At 35.5% G+C, this 13,506-nt stretch overlaps 1 protein-coding gene across 6 annotated transcripts in view; it reads right to left on the bottom strand.

Moving 5' to 3' along the window:
- Positions 1–13,506, bottom strand: part of NNT (nicotinamide nucleotide transhydrogenase) — a 100,026-nt gene that overhangs the window by 24,863 nt on the left and 61,657 nt on the right. For all 6 annotated transcript variants that reach the window (XM_050794861.1, XM_050794863.1, XM_050794860.1 and 3 more), the window contains 2 exons: positions 7,918–8,077; positions 5,799–5,880 (listed from right to left, as the gene is read on the bottom strand). In XM_050794861.1, the coding sequence (XP_050650818.1) occupies positions 5,799–5,880; positions 7,918–8,077 (242 nt within the window). The remainder of the gene's footprint in view (positions 1–5,798; positions 5,881–7,917; positions 8,078–13,506) is intronic.

Genomic DNA, 13,506 nt, shown 5'->3' with positions numbered 1-13,506 from the left:
AACTCTGACACAATAACCTATGCTACAGCTGTTCTCTGGTTTTTCAAGTAACATTGAAATTGGAGACAAATGGGGTTATAATCGCCAATTCAGATTATCTTGAAGTCTATTAATTAATCAATTAATTAGTTAATTAATGTAAATTCCATAAGACCAGGAATTTTCAGCTGTTGTCTTCACTGCGGTATCCCCTGGACCTACAACAGTAGCCTGGGAAAGAGTGCTATATATTATAATTATTTGTTCAATGAATGGTTATGGATATGAATAGTGGGATCTGTATTTTATAAAAGTATTACAAAGCTGACATGAAACTGCTAAATAATGTCTATCTCATTACTCAAATCCTATACGAGATAATTTCAACTGGCCTAGTTTCTATTCTCGTCAGAAGTATGTAACTTTATTGCTTTACCAATTTGCAAGCCTTGACTCTTCCTCCACCCAAAAACATAACAAATCCAAGAAGGCTGAACTTTGTTTATCTGAATCATATTTATCCATGAAAATCAGGAAAATCCTGGCCTAATGTGGTGGCTCATGCCTGTAATCCCAGCACTCTGGGAAGCCAAGGTGGGTGGATCACCTGAGGTCAGGAGTTTGAGACCAGCCTGGTCAACATGATGAAACCCCGTTTCCACTAAAAATACAAAAATTAGTCGAGCGTGATGCCTGTAATCCCAGCTACTTGGGAGGCTGAGGTGGGAGAATCACTTCAACCTAGGAGGCAGAGGTTGCAGTGAGCCAAGATCACGCCACTGCACTCCAAGCTGGGTGACAGAGTGAAATTCCAACAACAACAACAAAATCCAGTTAGTTAGATGGACAAAATATTTTATATTTTCAAGTATCTTCAAAGAATCAATTTCTAAGTAAAAATAACATGTATTTAAACCTATAGCCATATTACACAAGACTGTAAAACATTATTAGACTGCAAATACCACAGGCAGCTAGATGTGTTTAGACAGTACATAAAAAATAAATTAAAATATTTATTTTTAAAAACATGCAAGATATTTCAGCTTGTAAAAAGTTTAAAATATCTCCTGGACAGCTAACTACTCCTTGTATTCTTACTAATACTCTACTTGTCTTAGCATGCTATCACATTAAATGGAATTCATTCATTGGTTGATCTGTTAATAGTGATTTCTTCATAACTATAAACTTTTGAGAATTGGACTTATTCATCCTTGTATGCTCAGTACCTAGCAATAAATTTCTCAGTAAGTTATTAATAGAAGGATGTGGTAGAACATTAACATGAAAGCAATACATAACATCAGTTAGTCACTCAAAGAAGTTGAAGCCAGATGCAGTGGCTCACGCCTGTAATCCCAGCACTTTGGGAGGCTGAGGCAGGCGGATCACTTGAGGTCAGGAGTTCAAGACCAGCCTGGCCAACATGGCAAAACCCCGTCTCTACCAAAAATACAAAAATCAGCCAGGTGTGGTGGTGTGCACCTATAGCCCCAGCTACTTGGCAGGCTGAGGCAAGAGAATTGCTTTGAACCCAGGAGGCAGAGTCTGCAGTGAGCTGAAATTATGCCACTGCCCTCCAGCCTGGGTGACAACAGTGAAACTCCATCTCAAAAACAAAAATAATTTTTAAAAAAAAGTTGAAAGGTATTTAATAAATTCAAATGACTTCTGTGATAATTCAAGCAATAACGATTTATAGAAAGAAAATCAAGAAGTAATTAATTATAAAAAAGAAAAAAATTCTACCCCTTATTGTTTTGTTTTGTTTTTTTTTTTGAGATGGAGTCTCACTCTGTCACCCAGGCTGGAGTGCAGTGGCACGATCTCGGCTCACTACAAGCTCTGCCCCCAGGTTCACGCCATTCTCCTGCCTCAGTCTCCCGAGTAGCTGGGACTACAGGTGCCCACCACCACAACCGGCTAATTTTTTGTGTTTTCAGTAGAGACGGTGTTTCACCATGTTAGCCAGGATGATCTTGATCTCCTGACCTCCTGATCCCCCTGCCTCAGCCTCCCAAAGTGCTGGGATTACAGGCATATTCTACCCCTTTCTAATTACTCAATGGGAACACTATCTCTGCCTTACAATGAAAAGCCTATCATATAATCAATCCAAAAATTGGGAAGGAAAAATAAAAAAATATTTGTGGCTCTTACGTCATAAGATTGTTGTCATAAAATCCTTTTAGACATCAAGTAGAAGTTAGGTAAGCTATATAGGCATTCTGGGCTACTGGGAAGCAAATGATATCTTGGCCACTAAAGAAAGTCTAAGCCAGTGAACTTTCATGACATTCTAAAATGATTTCTTGTCATGCAATGTGATGTGCTTCATTATATAATCTTAGTTCGTGAGCATGTTATGACTATGGCCAAAGTAAAGGAAAACAGGAGTGGCTCTAAATCAATCATGGGCCTTGAAGCCAGACAGACTGTATGACAGATGCAATTTTTCTTGGCACCACTTGGGCGTAACTAATTGATGACAATCATATGTCCACACTGGCACATTTCCACAGGGGATGTGTGTGAATATGTCACCACATCTGGATGCTAGGCATGCTGGGGTCCTGAGGCACAAAGACCTACTAACTCCAGAGGCCCAGCAGCTGTACTCAATGAACACCGTGGGAGCTCCACAGAGTGATGAAAGGACTAAATTACTGCAAACTGTAAATACAGATTTATTTCATTAAAATACGAGGTAACTGCTACAGCCATCTCTTGTTCAAACAGACATTTGCCCCTTAAAAAAAAAAAGGAAAAAAGCTAGCATCTATGTATATATATATATATATATATATTCCTAACTTCATAAAGAAAATTTGCATTTCTCCTGTGAAAAGATAACACACGCAAGAAAGTCACAAAGTTTCTACAAATCTCTTTCAATAAAAAAAATTCACACAGAAAAATATGATGATCTACTGTCATCATTTTAGCAAGAATAGTCCTTTTCCATTTAATTCAAATGGAAGATTTACATAATTTGTTACAAAGTTTATGTTGAAAATTCAACATACTATAGTAAAAAAAACTATAATATGTTAATATATTTCACCTTTAATATGAAAGAAAGATGACTATAAATAACTTACAAATAGAGAAACTAGACTGAATTAATAATCTTACTCTGATCCTACATAATAAATTATGAATAAATTTATAGAAGTATTTGAACTATGTTAACAATTATGTGAAGCAATGAAAAGCTCTCTCATGAAAAGTCTTTGGTCCTATTTACACAATTACTTCAATAAAAAATGTAGAACTGAAAAAGTATTCATATATGTATAATTAAATATTTCTCATAAACCTTTCATCAAATAATTACTTTTCCCAAGCAGTGTCACAGAAATCATCCTACAACAGTAGTTTATATCATGTCCTCATAGATAAAATTCTAATTTTAATCAGATCAGAAACAAAAAATTCATTTGTCTTATCCTTTTTCCTTTCAGATCATTTTTCCCATCTCTCTTATTTCCTTTGACATTTCCCTTAAGGTCCTGTCTTCCTTCAAGATGCACTACAGTCATGATGCTCTTCACTCCACATCCACCTATTTAACACTGGACTGATTTTCCAAGATGTCTGTTTAACCTAGGCTGATCAAGGGGTTACAAGAGAGGTATGTCAAATTAATCCTTCCCTTCCCTAAGGATAACTAAGACATGAAAGGCATTTTTCTTTCTCTATTATGATTGCCACTCATCTCCTAAACATTTATGTGGTGAAAGAGGGCATTACGAATACATTAGATTTTTTCACATGTGGACTGAATAGAGAAAGCAGTTTGTTTTTAGGAAAATCATAAAACGTTGTTTAACACATCCTTTTCACTTGCAGGCCTACAAATGTTCTCAGTAGCAAAATGATGGCTTTAAAAAGCACAGCTTAATATCCTATGTAAAAATTGGAATAAGTAACTAAAAAGTAGACTTCTTATGTAAAAATTTAAAAATAAAGTCAATGACTTTTCTTATCGTCTATCTTCAATTCATCTAAGATTCTCAATAAACATGAAAATCATACCACAGAAATGCTGGTCCCACCACAAAATAGTATTTTGATTCTATATATTTGACAAACACAAACTATAGATTGGAGGAAGGAGTGGAGAAGGAGTGAGAGAAGTAAAGAAGCATAGGAAAGAAAGGAAGGAAGAAATAAAAGTGCGGCTGACATAACTGCTGACACTAATACAATTAAGGTAGCCCCCTGATTTCATCATCTAAGTTTCTTTCACCACTACTAGTAGCTGGGACATTCCAGCCAGAGATTAGGATTCTGCATCCAGTCCAGTACAAGTACTCTGGCTGGCTCTAGGAACATTGTTTGGCTTATTTTCTCATCAGATGATGCTTTTGTCTCTAGACAAAAGCATAAGGTTGATGTCTAAAACTTTTATGAACAGAAATTAACAGTTTTGTCCACAAACATTACCATCCTGGTAAACAAACTAATTCTATTTAATGAGTTACCTTGTCTCTCTGACTTACAGTGTCACATCAATGCAACTGCTGGTGAACCAGCCTCCCCACAAAACAGGCAGCAGTTGTCCTACCAGGGATAACTCCATAGGATCTCTTCTCTGACTCCTAAGTAATATCAGAGTTCCAGAATGGGGACCCAAAGGTGAGCAGGACAGATGCAAAGTACCCTGAGGGTCACCACATTCATCACCCAGTGGCCCTATTTGTACGTTCCTCAAACCCTTTATCCAACATCATGGAGAATAAGCTAGTAAAACAGAGTCCCTCAACTTTGCCATTCTGCTTAATATCCTCCCAAGAGCAGACCAATGCCCAAATGGCAAGTGGCAGGAACAGCTGCTGCTCTGATTCATATTTCAAAACATGAATAGCTTTATGAAAAGAACACTTTCAGCAGCCTTTTCCACCCTGAGTATATGAGAGCTAACTCAGCAAAACAGTAACCAGCACACAGGTTTATTACTTGATCTTGCTCTTCAAGGCCTCTCTTTTAAGACCTTTTGTCTTTATTCAGTGTGACCAGAAACCAAAAAGATACAACTTGATGTACTTAAAATGCTTCATTTGACCTCTTTCCTCAAATCAGACCAAAGAGAAACAAGAATTCTGATTTCCCCATTAATAAATATTCAAGAATTTGGAATAACTAATTTTCCTTTTCTAAAATGAGTCAATAATATTTGAGTTGATGCTAATCCAGAGACAGCAAAATCTAAATAGTAAGACTAAGACCAGAATATGGCTTGTTCGTTAACAACTTAACTTCTTTACCTAGGATTACATATGTAAAACACCACTTTAAGAAATAGTCATCTTTTTCAGAAGCCATCTACAGCTGACCCTTGAACAACATGGGTTTGAGCTGCGAGGGTCCACTTATCCACAGATTTTCTTCTGCCGCTGCCACTCATGAGAGCAAGACCAACTCCTCCTCTTCCTCCTTCTTCTCATCTCATTCAACATAAAGACAAGGATTAAAACCTTTATGATGATCCACTTCCACTTAAGGAATAGCAAATATATTTTCTCTTCCTTATGATTTTCTTAGTAACATTTTCCTTTCTCTACTATTTAATACATGTAACATAAAATTTGTTAATGGATACACATTTTGTTTATGTTATCAGTAAGCATTCTGATCATCAGTAGGCCATTAGTAGGCACGTTTTTGGAGATTCAAAAGTTATATATGGATCTTTAATTGTATGGGCGGGTCAGTGCCCTAACCCCTACATTGTTCAAGGGTCCACTCTATTTCCTTTTCTCCACACACACATCTTTACACACACTGCAAGCCTCTCCACTGCAAACGCTTACCTGACTTTTTTGCCTTGCTCAGTGAGCATCTTTACCAAATCAGCAATGGGGTATTGAGCTTTGGCTGCACAGAGACCATAGCCTGCAAGGAACATTAAGAACACAGAAGAATGTGTTTTTTATTTTGAAATTACATGAAGTACAACTTCTCTCTTGATCAAAACACATGTTTATGCCAAGAGAAGCAATCATTTAACAGGACTAGAAATGAAAGCAAACTTATCAGCTTGGCTTTTAAAAATATTGCCCTATATTTGAAATTGAAAGTGTAATGATTGCTCCTCAATCTTCTGTAGTGTCTAATACCACTGTGCACCCCCGACCCCGACACTGCACATACCCCTTGGGTGTTCCCTCTCATCTCTTTCTCTGTCTCTCTCCATCTCTCTCTCTTGTGTTTTTAAACTCTCTTCATACTTGGCTTTGATGACACTGAAGTCCCCTGTCCCAGCCTAATTTTGTTATTATTCTTCCTCTAGTTCCTTCAATAGTTTATCTCCTTCTTTTCTCCGCTTATATGACAAAGCTTCCAAAGGGCTTTAACTTTGCCCCTCACAATCTCCTTGAAAATCTCAGCTTATCTCATGACTTCAACAACCATCTGGTGATTCCCAATCTGTCTGCAAGCTTGACCTGTCATTTGAGCCCCAGTATAACATGCCTCTTGTCCCATCTCCACCTCAAATTTAGTATCTCAAAAAAAGAACTCAAAATTTCCTCCCCACACTCCAAAAACTGTTTCCATATTTCTGATGTTATTACAGGTATAATGAAGAACTTCAGTCCTCTTCACCGCCTTTTCTGTCCATTCTACCTGCACAATGAATCTCACATCTGTCCCCACTTTTCTATCCCCATTTTTTCAAATGCCAAGTCTCTGCTCAAGCTATTCCCACTGGCTTCTCCCATCCCAACACCATCTATCCTCTAAGGCCTAAAAACAAATCCTCATCTCCCTACAAACCTTCATAGGTTTCTTGTGATCAAAAAATTGTGCACATAGTTCAGTTTAGCCCTTATCATAACCCACCTTGCATTACTGATCTACCTATCTGACTTCCTCATTAGATGGAAAATGCCTAGAGGAAATAGATTGTGTCCTCTACATCTTTTCACCTTTACACTCCAGAACAGCATTGCTCAACAGGTAAGACCAATGACACTTGGGGTGTGATGATTCATTATGCAGCAGTGCCCCACACATTACAGTACATTTCGTTTATCTGCTTCCATCCACTAACTGACAGTAGCAGTCCCATCTTTGGACACCAAAAACCCAAATACACCTATTTCAAATGCCCCTAAAAAGTGATATTGTCCCAAGTTGAGAAAGTTTACACTGTAACATTCCACTCAGCTAATGTCTCCTATTTTTATTTCAGTACATAACTAACTAGTAAACTACTCACATGTCAAATCAGTAGATTTTCTTTACAGAAAACTCATTTGATAACATGATAGTGTTAAAATCTTAATCTGAAACCAATGTATTACCCGTAATACCACAGTATTCTGTGATAACAGTGAAGAGCTAAAACTCAGATAACTAGAAAATTGAGGCCTGGAGAGATTAAACGACTTGGGTAATGTCATGTAGATTAAGAATTCTTAATTAAGAACAAAAGTGAGGTATCGTGACTCCAAACCAAGCACTTTCTACCAGGCCACATTGCCTCATTTTGTTGAAAACCACATGATTCTTGATGATTTTTTAAATAATCATTTTTGAAAAAAGAATAACATTTATTGAGCAACTCTAATGAGTGGGCTAAAGATTTTCATATACTATATCTAATTCAGTCTTGACAATGGGCCCAAAAATTACCAATGAGAAAAAAAAAAAGACTCGAAAACGATGTAAACATGTACACATAATCACAGAAAGACACGGCTAGAACCCACTGTAAGAATTTATAGAATTACCATGCGATCTCCAGATTATTAACTTAAACTGGGAATTCTCAGTATTTTTCACTTAGTAATCATAGAAGTGCTATTAAGTTTCCATCATATTTTCAAAACTAAAGAAGTCTCAATTCTACTTTCCTATTATAAGAAATTTTAACGTCATCAATTATAACAGCTTTATAGGTTATTTGCTTTTGCTTTTTTTCTTTACCTGGTGTAATAATAATGCTATTAGCTTCTCGAATCATATCAATTGCATTGTCAAGGTTGATTTCCGTATGTGTGCCGGAAATTTCCATGGGTTTTCCACCAGCTGTTGAAGTAGTACCATAGCCTCCAAGAATCACATTAGCCAGGGAGCGATTCATTGCCTGGAGAGCCAAATTATCAGCTGTGAGAGTTTAATCCACATAACTTTTTGAGAATGGTACAAATGTTGTCTATATGATATCTGGAATCATTTTAAAAGGTTTATTTGATCATTTACAACATTCTACTCAGATAAATTTCAGCTGGTTTCTGAAAATCACTTCAAAAATTTAAATGACAGAAGATATCTGAGAACCACATTATATTTTTCCCTATCAAATCAATTGCAAACTGATATATTTTCAGTAAAACAGTCAATAGAAACAAAGAACTTAATAAAAAATTATCAGTAAAATTCATAAAGTAATGAAAAAAATCATATCTACTTATTACTGTCTGAATGCTGATTGAGCAATTTTATCTCTCAGCTGAATTCTGCTACAGATTCCATCTTCACAGATACCAGCTGTGACGAAGCAACTGGTAAGAATCAAAAGAGTAAAGATCCATTTCATCTAGAATATTGCTGCTCTCTGTCATCAAGAAAATAGAAATATGGGGGTGATACTGTCTAATTTTCCAAATCAATTATAGCTCCATAAAGCCCCATACCTAAGTTTTAATAGAAGTAACTGGGTTCATCATTAGGACTCTAAAATATTTCACTTCCAAATAGGTAGAAGAATAAGGTTATATACTCTTTAAAATTTATACTCACTCTTTTAACTAGAAAAATAATCATAAAAGAAAAATAAGAGAAATGAACTTCTCATGCTCATTTATAATCACTCAAGAATGTACCATAGGAATGCCACTGCTAAAATATGTGACAATAACTGATGTGGTTTTGAAAACAGTTCATTTATAGACCTCTAGATGTGGGGTAGTTCTGAGTAATCAAATGCATTTTAAGATTTCAAGTCACTACATGTGATCAAAATAGTCATTCTACATGATCATAACTGACTTTATCACTTCAGAAAAAATTTCCAAAAACTTATTAAACTCTATTTTAAGTGCTGTAATAAATATATTATCGATTCATTATATCACTTAAAAGCTATGTAAGTGTCAGTCTATTGCTTGTTTCTAAAATACAACACTTTAGTATTAAAAAAGTAAAAAAGCACCAAGATCTTCAATGATAAATACCACATGGAGAAAACTATAGCCGCCCCACACAATGATGGCTCAGCCTGCTACTAGCTTGGTGGAGACATTTCCATTATGCTGAGTAGGGCCCAGGCAAAGGCAGGGAGGAAAAGGTACACAGAAGATGAGCAAGAAGCCATACTTTAATAAAGCCTAAATAACATAAATTTCAAAGATGATGAATCAAAATGTTGCCAGAATTGTAATTGCTCTTTCAACCTAAACTCTACTTATCAGATACAACATTGACATTTTACAGAGCCCAAAGTCTGACAAATTTGTCTAAGATTATTACATACAAAATAAAACCTGAAATGTCTTTACATGTATTATTAATGGATAAGAAGGTGAAAGAATTAAAGTAATGCCTTTTTTTTTTTTTTTTTTTTTTTTTTTTTTGAGATGGAGTCTCGCTCTGTCACACAGGTTAGAGTGTAGTGGCATGATCTCGGCTCACTGTAACATCCACCCCCTGGGTTCAAGAGATTTTCCTGCCTCAGCCTCCAGAGTGGCTAGGATTACAGGTGCACACCACCACACCTGGCTAACTTTTTATATATTTGGTAGAAATGGGGTTTCACCATGTTGGCCAGGCTGGTCTCAAACTCCTGACCACAAGTGATCTGCCTGCCTTGGCCTCCCAAAGTGCTGGGATTACAGGAATGAGCCACCATGCCCGGCTAAAGTAATGCTTTTAATTAAGTTCACAATCCCAAGCTGACATGATGTTTTAAATTCCTAACACATTCCTCCCATATTTAAATCCAACATTTAATGAAAATCCATATAGCCACATCTGAGACTTCCCAAACATTCAACTCATTGATCTAGATTAATCCTTTCTAGTTTTGAATTATACAATTCTGAAACTGTTATCAAAATAAATGTTCTACCAAATTGTTGCCCTTAAAAATTGATTTAAAGGACTATTTCGGACATTAAGATATTTCTGTCATAGATAACTTTTTTTTAAAAAAAAGTCCGGTGAACAAAGAGCCTCCATCACCTGTATCATACAGTCCTGCAGAAGATCACAGTAGTAGATGTACTGCTGTACAGAGGTGGAGGGACAGAGGAGAGGGATAAACCATTTTATTCTAACTCGGCTTAAAAGGAACCATTATTCCCTCTTATAAAACTGACTGAAGAAGAAGGAAAGAATCTCTGAGGACATTTAATTAATGTGTATCCACTTCTGATGGCATCTTAGGGACAAAAAAAAAGGAACCACACAGTAGTTTAACAATCATAGTCAACTTGTTAAACACGTATCCACAATTACATCACCATTAAGCTATAATAATTCCATGTGGTCTCTTAAAAATGAAATTATTTTCATCTCTAAATTTACCATTGCAACATCATAGTCTCAACAAATGTTTAGCATTTATGGTTCTGTTTTGTTTCTCTCTCTCTCTTTTTTTTTTTTTTTTTTTGCCTGCTTAAATGATTAATGAGACTATCCTATGATCGCTGTTCCAGAGATTGAACAGTTCCCAGCTTCCAAGACAAAGAATTTGCAACACTGTTTAAGGCTGTTCCTTTTAAGCTATTAAGCCAATAATTAAAATTGCATTCTACATTAAAAAGAACCCTAATTCACATAATTCTGAACACACTGTAAGAAATCAATCTGAAAGCAAAGGACAGGTCATAAAACTGACAAAGTCAAAGCAATAATAACATATACCATTTACTAGCATCTCTCATTTCAGTGCTTTGTAGGTATTAATTAATCACAAAGGAAAAAAAATATTTTTGATTTGGCTTTTGATCCACTTCATTCTGTTCTATTTTCATTTGGAACCAAGCAGCAAAGTGCAAAAATCAGAAAATTTGATCTCAAAATGCTGTTCAATTTTTGTGAGACCTCTATTTCTGAGGCAATCTGGATACTATCACAAACAAAGAAACTGTAAAATCATAAAGAGATTAATGTCTATATGATATTTGGGTATCATTGATTTGAGTTGGTTGTTTGGACACTGTCAACATTTTTCAATTTTTATAATCTTGGATATTGTGCAACCATAGCACTGAGCTCAGAGGACACCCAAAAGAATTCTTTGTCAGAACAAAAATTCAATTTTGGGGATTGCTGGTTAGCCACTTGGGGTGCATTCCATTCCCTCACACATAATAAAATCACCCTGTTCTAGTTTGGACTTGCATGTTTCCTTCAATAAATGACAGTGAAGGTCAACATACTGGTACCATGTTAACTCTACTATATCTGCTATCATAATATATCTGGAGAAGACTCTAAAACATGAAATAAGCTAACAAAATATTTATCTAATGTTCACTTAACAAACCAATTTGTGTGAATGTGCCAGGTACTTGGCCAGACTCCACAAACACAAAGGTGAATAATAAATGGTGCCTTACAATATTTTCTCAGTAAAATGAGAATAATATTTCCTACCTTCAGAATTTGTGTGGGGATTAAATGGGCTATATTTTGTAAAGCATCCAGCATAATGACTGTTATCCTGCACTAATGCCTAATTTTGAGTAGCTATTTTATTTTTATGGTTATACTGATCTACCTAGAGCTGCTAAGCACAGCCATAAGAGACTGAATAAATCTATAATTTCCTATAATAAAGAAGCATAAAGAAGGTTTATCAATGAAGGTTAATGTAAAAAGTGAGAAATCGAAAATTTTAGAAGAAAAGATAATTTCTATCTTCAAAATCGAAAAATATGACAGGCTTGTATTTGCTGGTTTCTGACTTGTTTTGTAACAATGCCTAGGAGTAGAGATCATACAGTAAGACAAACACATTGAACATCACAAGTAAGAACTTTGACTGGTGAATGCTTTGTGGAGATCAATTTAGCAATATCAAAAGCCAACAAAAAGTTCTTACTCCCTTTGACCATGTTAATTGCACTTACAAAAACTAGACCTAAGGAAATAATCAAAGATGTATAAGAAGGAAAACTGCAACCAAAAAAAAAAAAAAAGAAAGTTAAAAAAAACTATTATGAATTTGAATAAACAGATTCTGGTATATCTGTGTGCTATAATAGTAGGAGCTAAAAATTATTAGAAAATTAAACATTAATTAAACCTTCATTAAAATTAAGGTTAGACAATTACATAATATATTCAGTAGAATATATTTAAACATATTCATATAAAAAAGACTAGAATGTTAACTGTTAAGTGGTAATAGAAGTTTAGGTAATTTTATTTTTTTATTTATCCTTTTCTGTTTCTTCCAAATTTCCTACATTAAACATCTTTGATTAATTGGGTTTTTTGTTTTTTGTTTTTTTGAGACAGGGTATCACTCTGTCACCTAGGCTGCAGTCCAGTGGTACAATCACAGCTCCCTGCAGCCGCAACCTCCCCAGGTGATCCTGCTGCCTCGGCCCCACAAGTAACTGGGACTACAGGCATGTGCCACCATGCCCAGCTAACTTTTATATTTTTTGTAGAGACAGGGTTTTGTCATTTTGCCCAGGCTGGTCTTGAACTCCTGGGCTCAACTGATCCACCTGTCTTGGCCTCCCAAAGTGCTAGAATTACAGGTATGAGCCACGGTACCCGGCCAGAATTTTTTTAAAATTAAAACTTCAACTGTTCTTGAATCCAAATTATCAGTCTGACCCAATGTGATATTTATGGCCTCTGGCAGCTATTGGAATAATTTGGTAGCTCTATATACAGAATAGGAATACAAAATATCTATGGAATGCTGATGGTAAATGGCACGCCTGTGGCAGTGAAATGGAAAGAAAAGAAATAGAAGACCTAGAGAAAACAAATTAAAAAATATAAAAGAATAGGAAAAATAAGAGAAAGGTGATATAATTGCAGAACACATAGAAGAGAGTACTTTCAACAAGTACCTCTTGCTACCTTATTCTAGTGTTGCAGAAGAGTTACTGTAAGACTTACTATGGTTGCTATAACTAATAATAATAAAAGACACTAAGTGAAGAAGGAAAAGGAGAGTAATAAAAGAGACACAGACAGAAATGTGGGGAATACTCTTCATAAATTTAAAAACCTAAAGAAAACCGTTTTTTAAAAAGGATAAAACAAGAAATTAACCATGCTGACATTTCAAGAACTAGATACAAGTCTTCTTCCCTCCTCTCCCCATATCAATATGCCACAGGCTTTGTTAACATTCAAATCCTTCAAATCCTCCCATTTAACTTTAAAAGCCACTGACAAACCTCAAGTTTAAGTAATAATGAAAATCTGCTGCCCCCTGCTGGTCATTCAAATTCATCAACTGAAGCAAAATCAAACTAAGGGTTAAAAGCACTTTTACAGAAAACTGTTTCTAGTACAACTTCATAAACATTTTTTCTTCACAAA

Source organism: Macaca thibetana, chromosome 6 (assembly GCF_024542745.1).
Source record: "Macaca thibetana thibetana isolate TM-01 chromosome 6, ASM2454274v1, whole genome shotgun sequence".
In the NCBI taxonomy this organism is placed as follows: Eukaryota; Metazoa; Chordata; class Mammalia; order Primates; family Cercopithecidae; genus Macaca; species Macaca thibetana.
The sequence above is the reverse complement of the archived record's forward strand: the minus strand, read 5'-3'. Positions and strand labels throughout refer to the sequence as shown.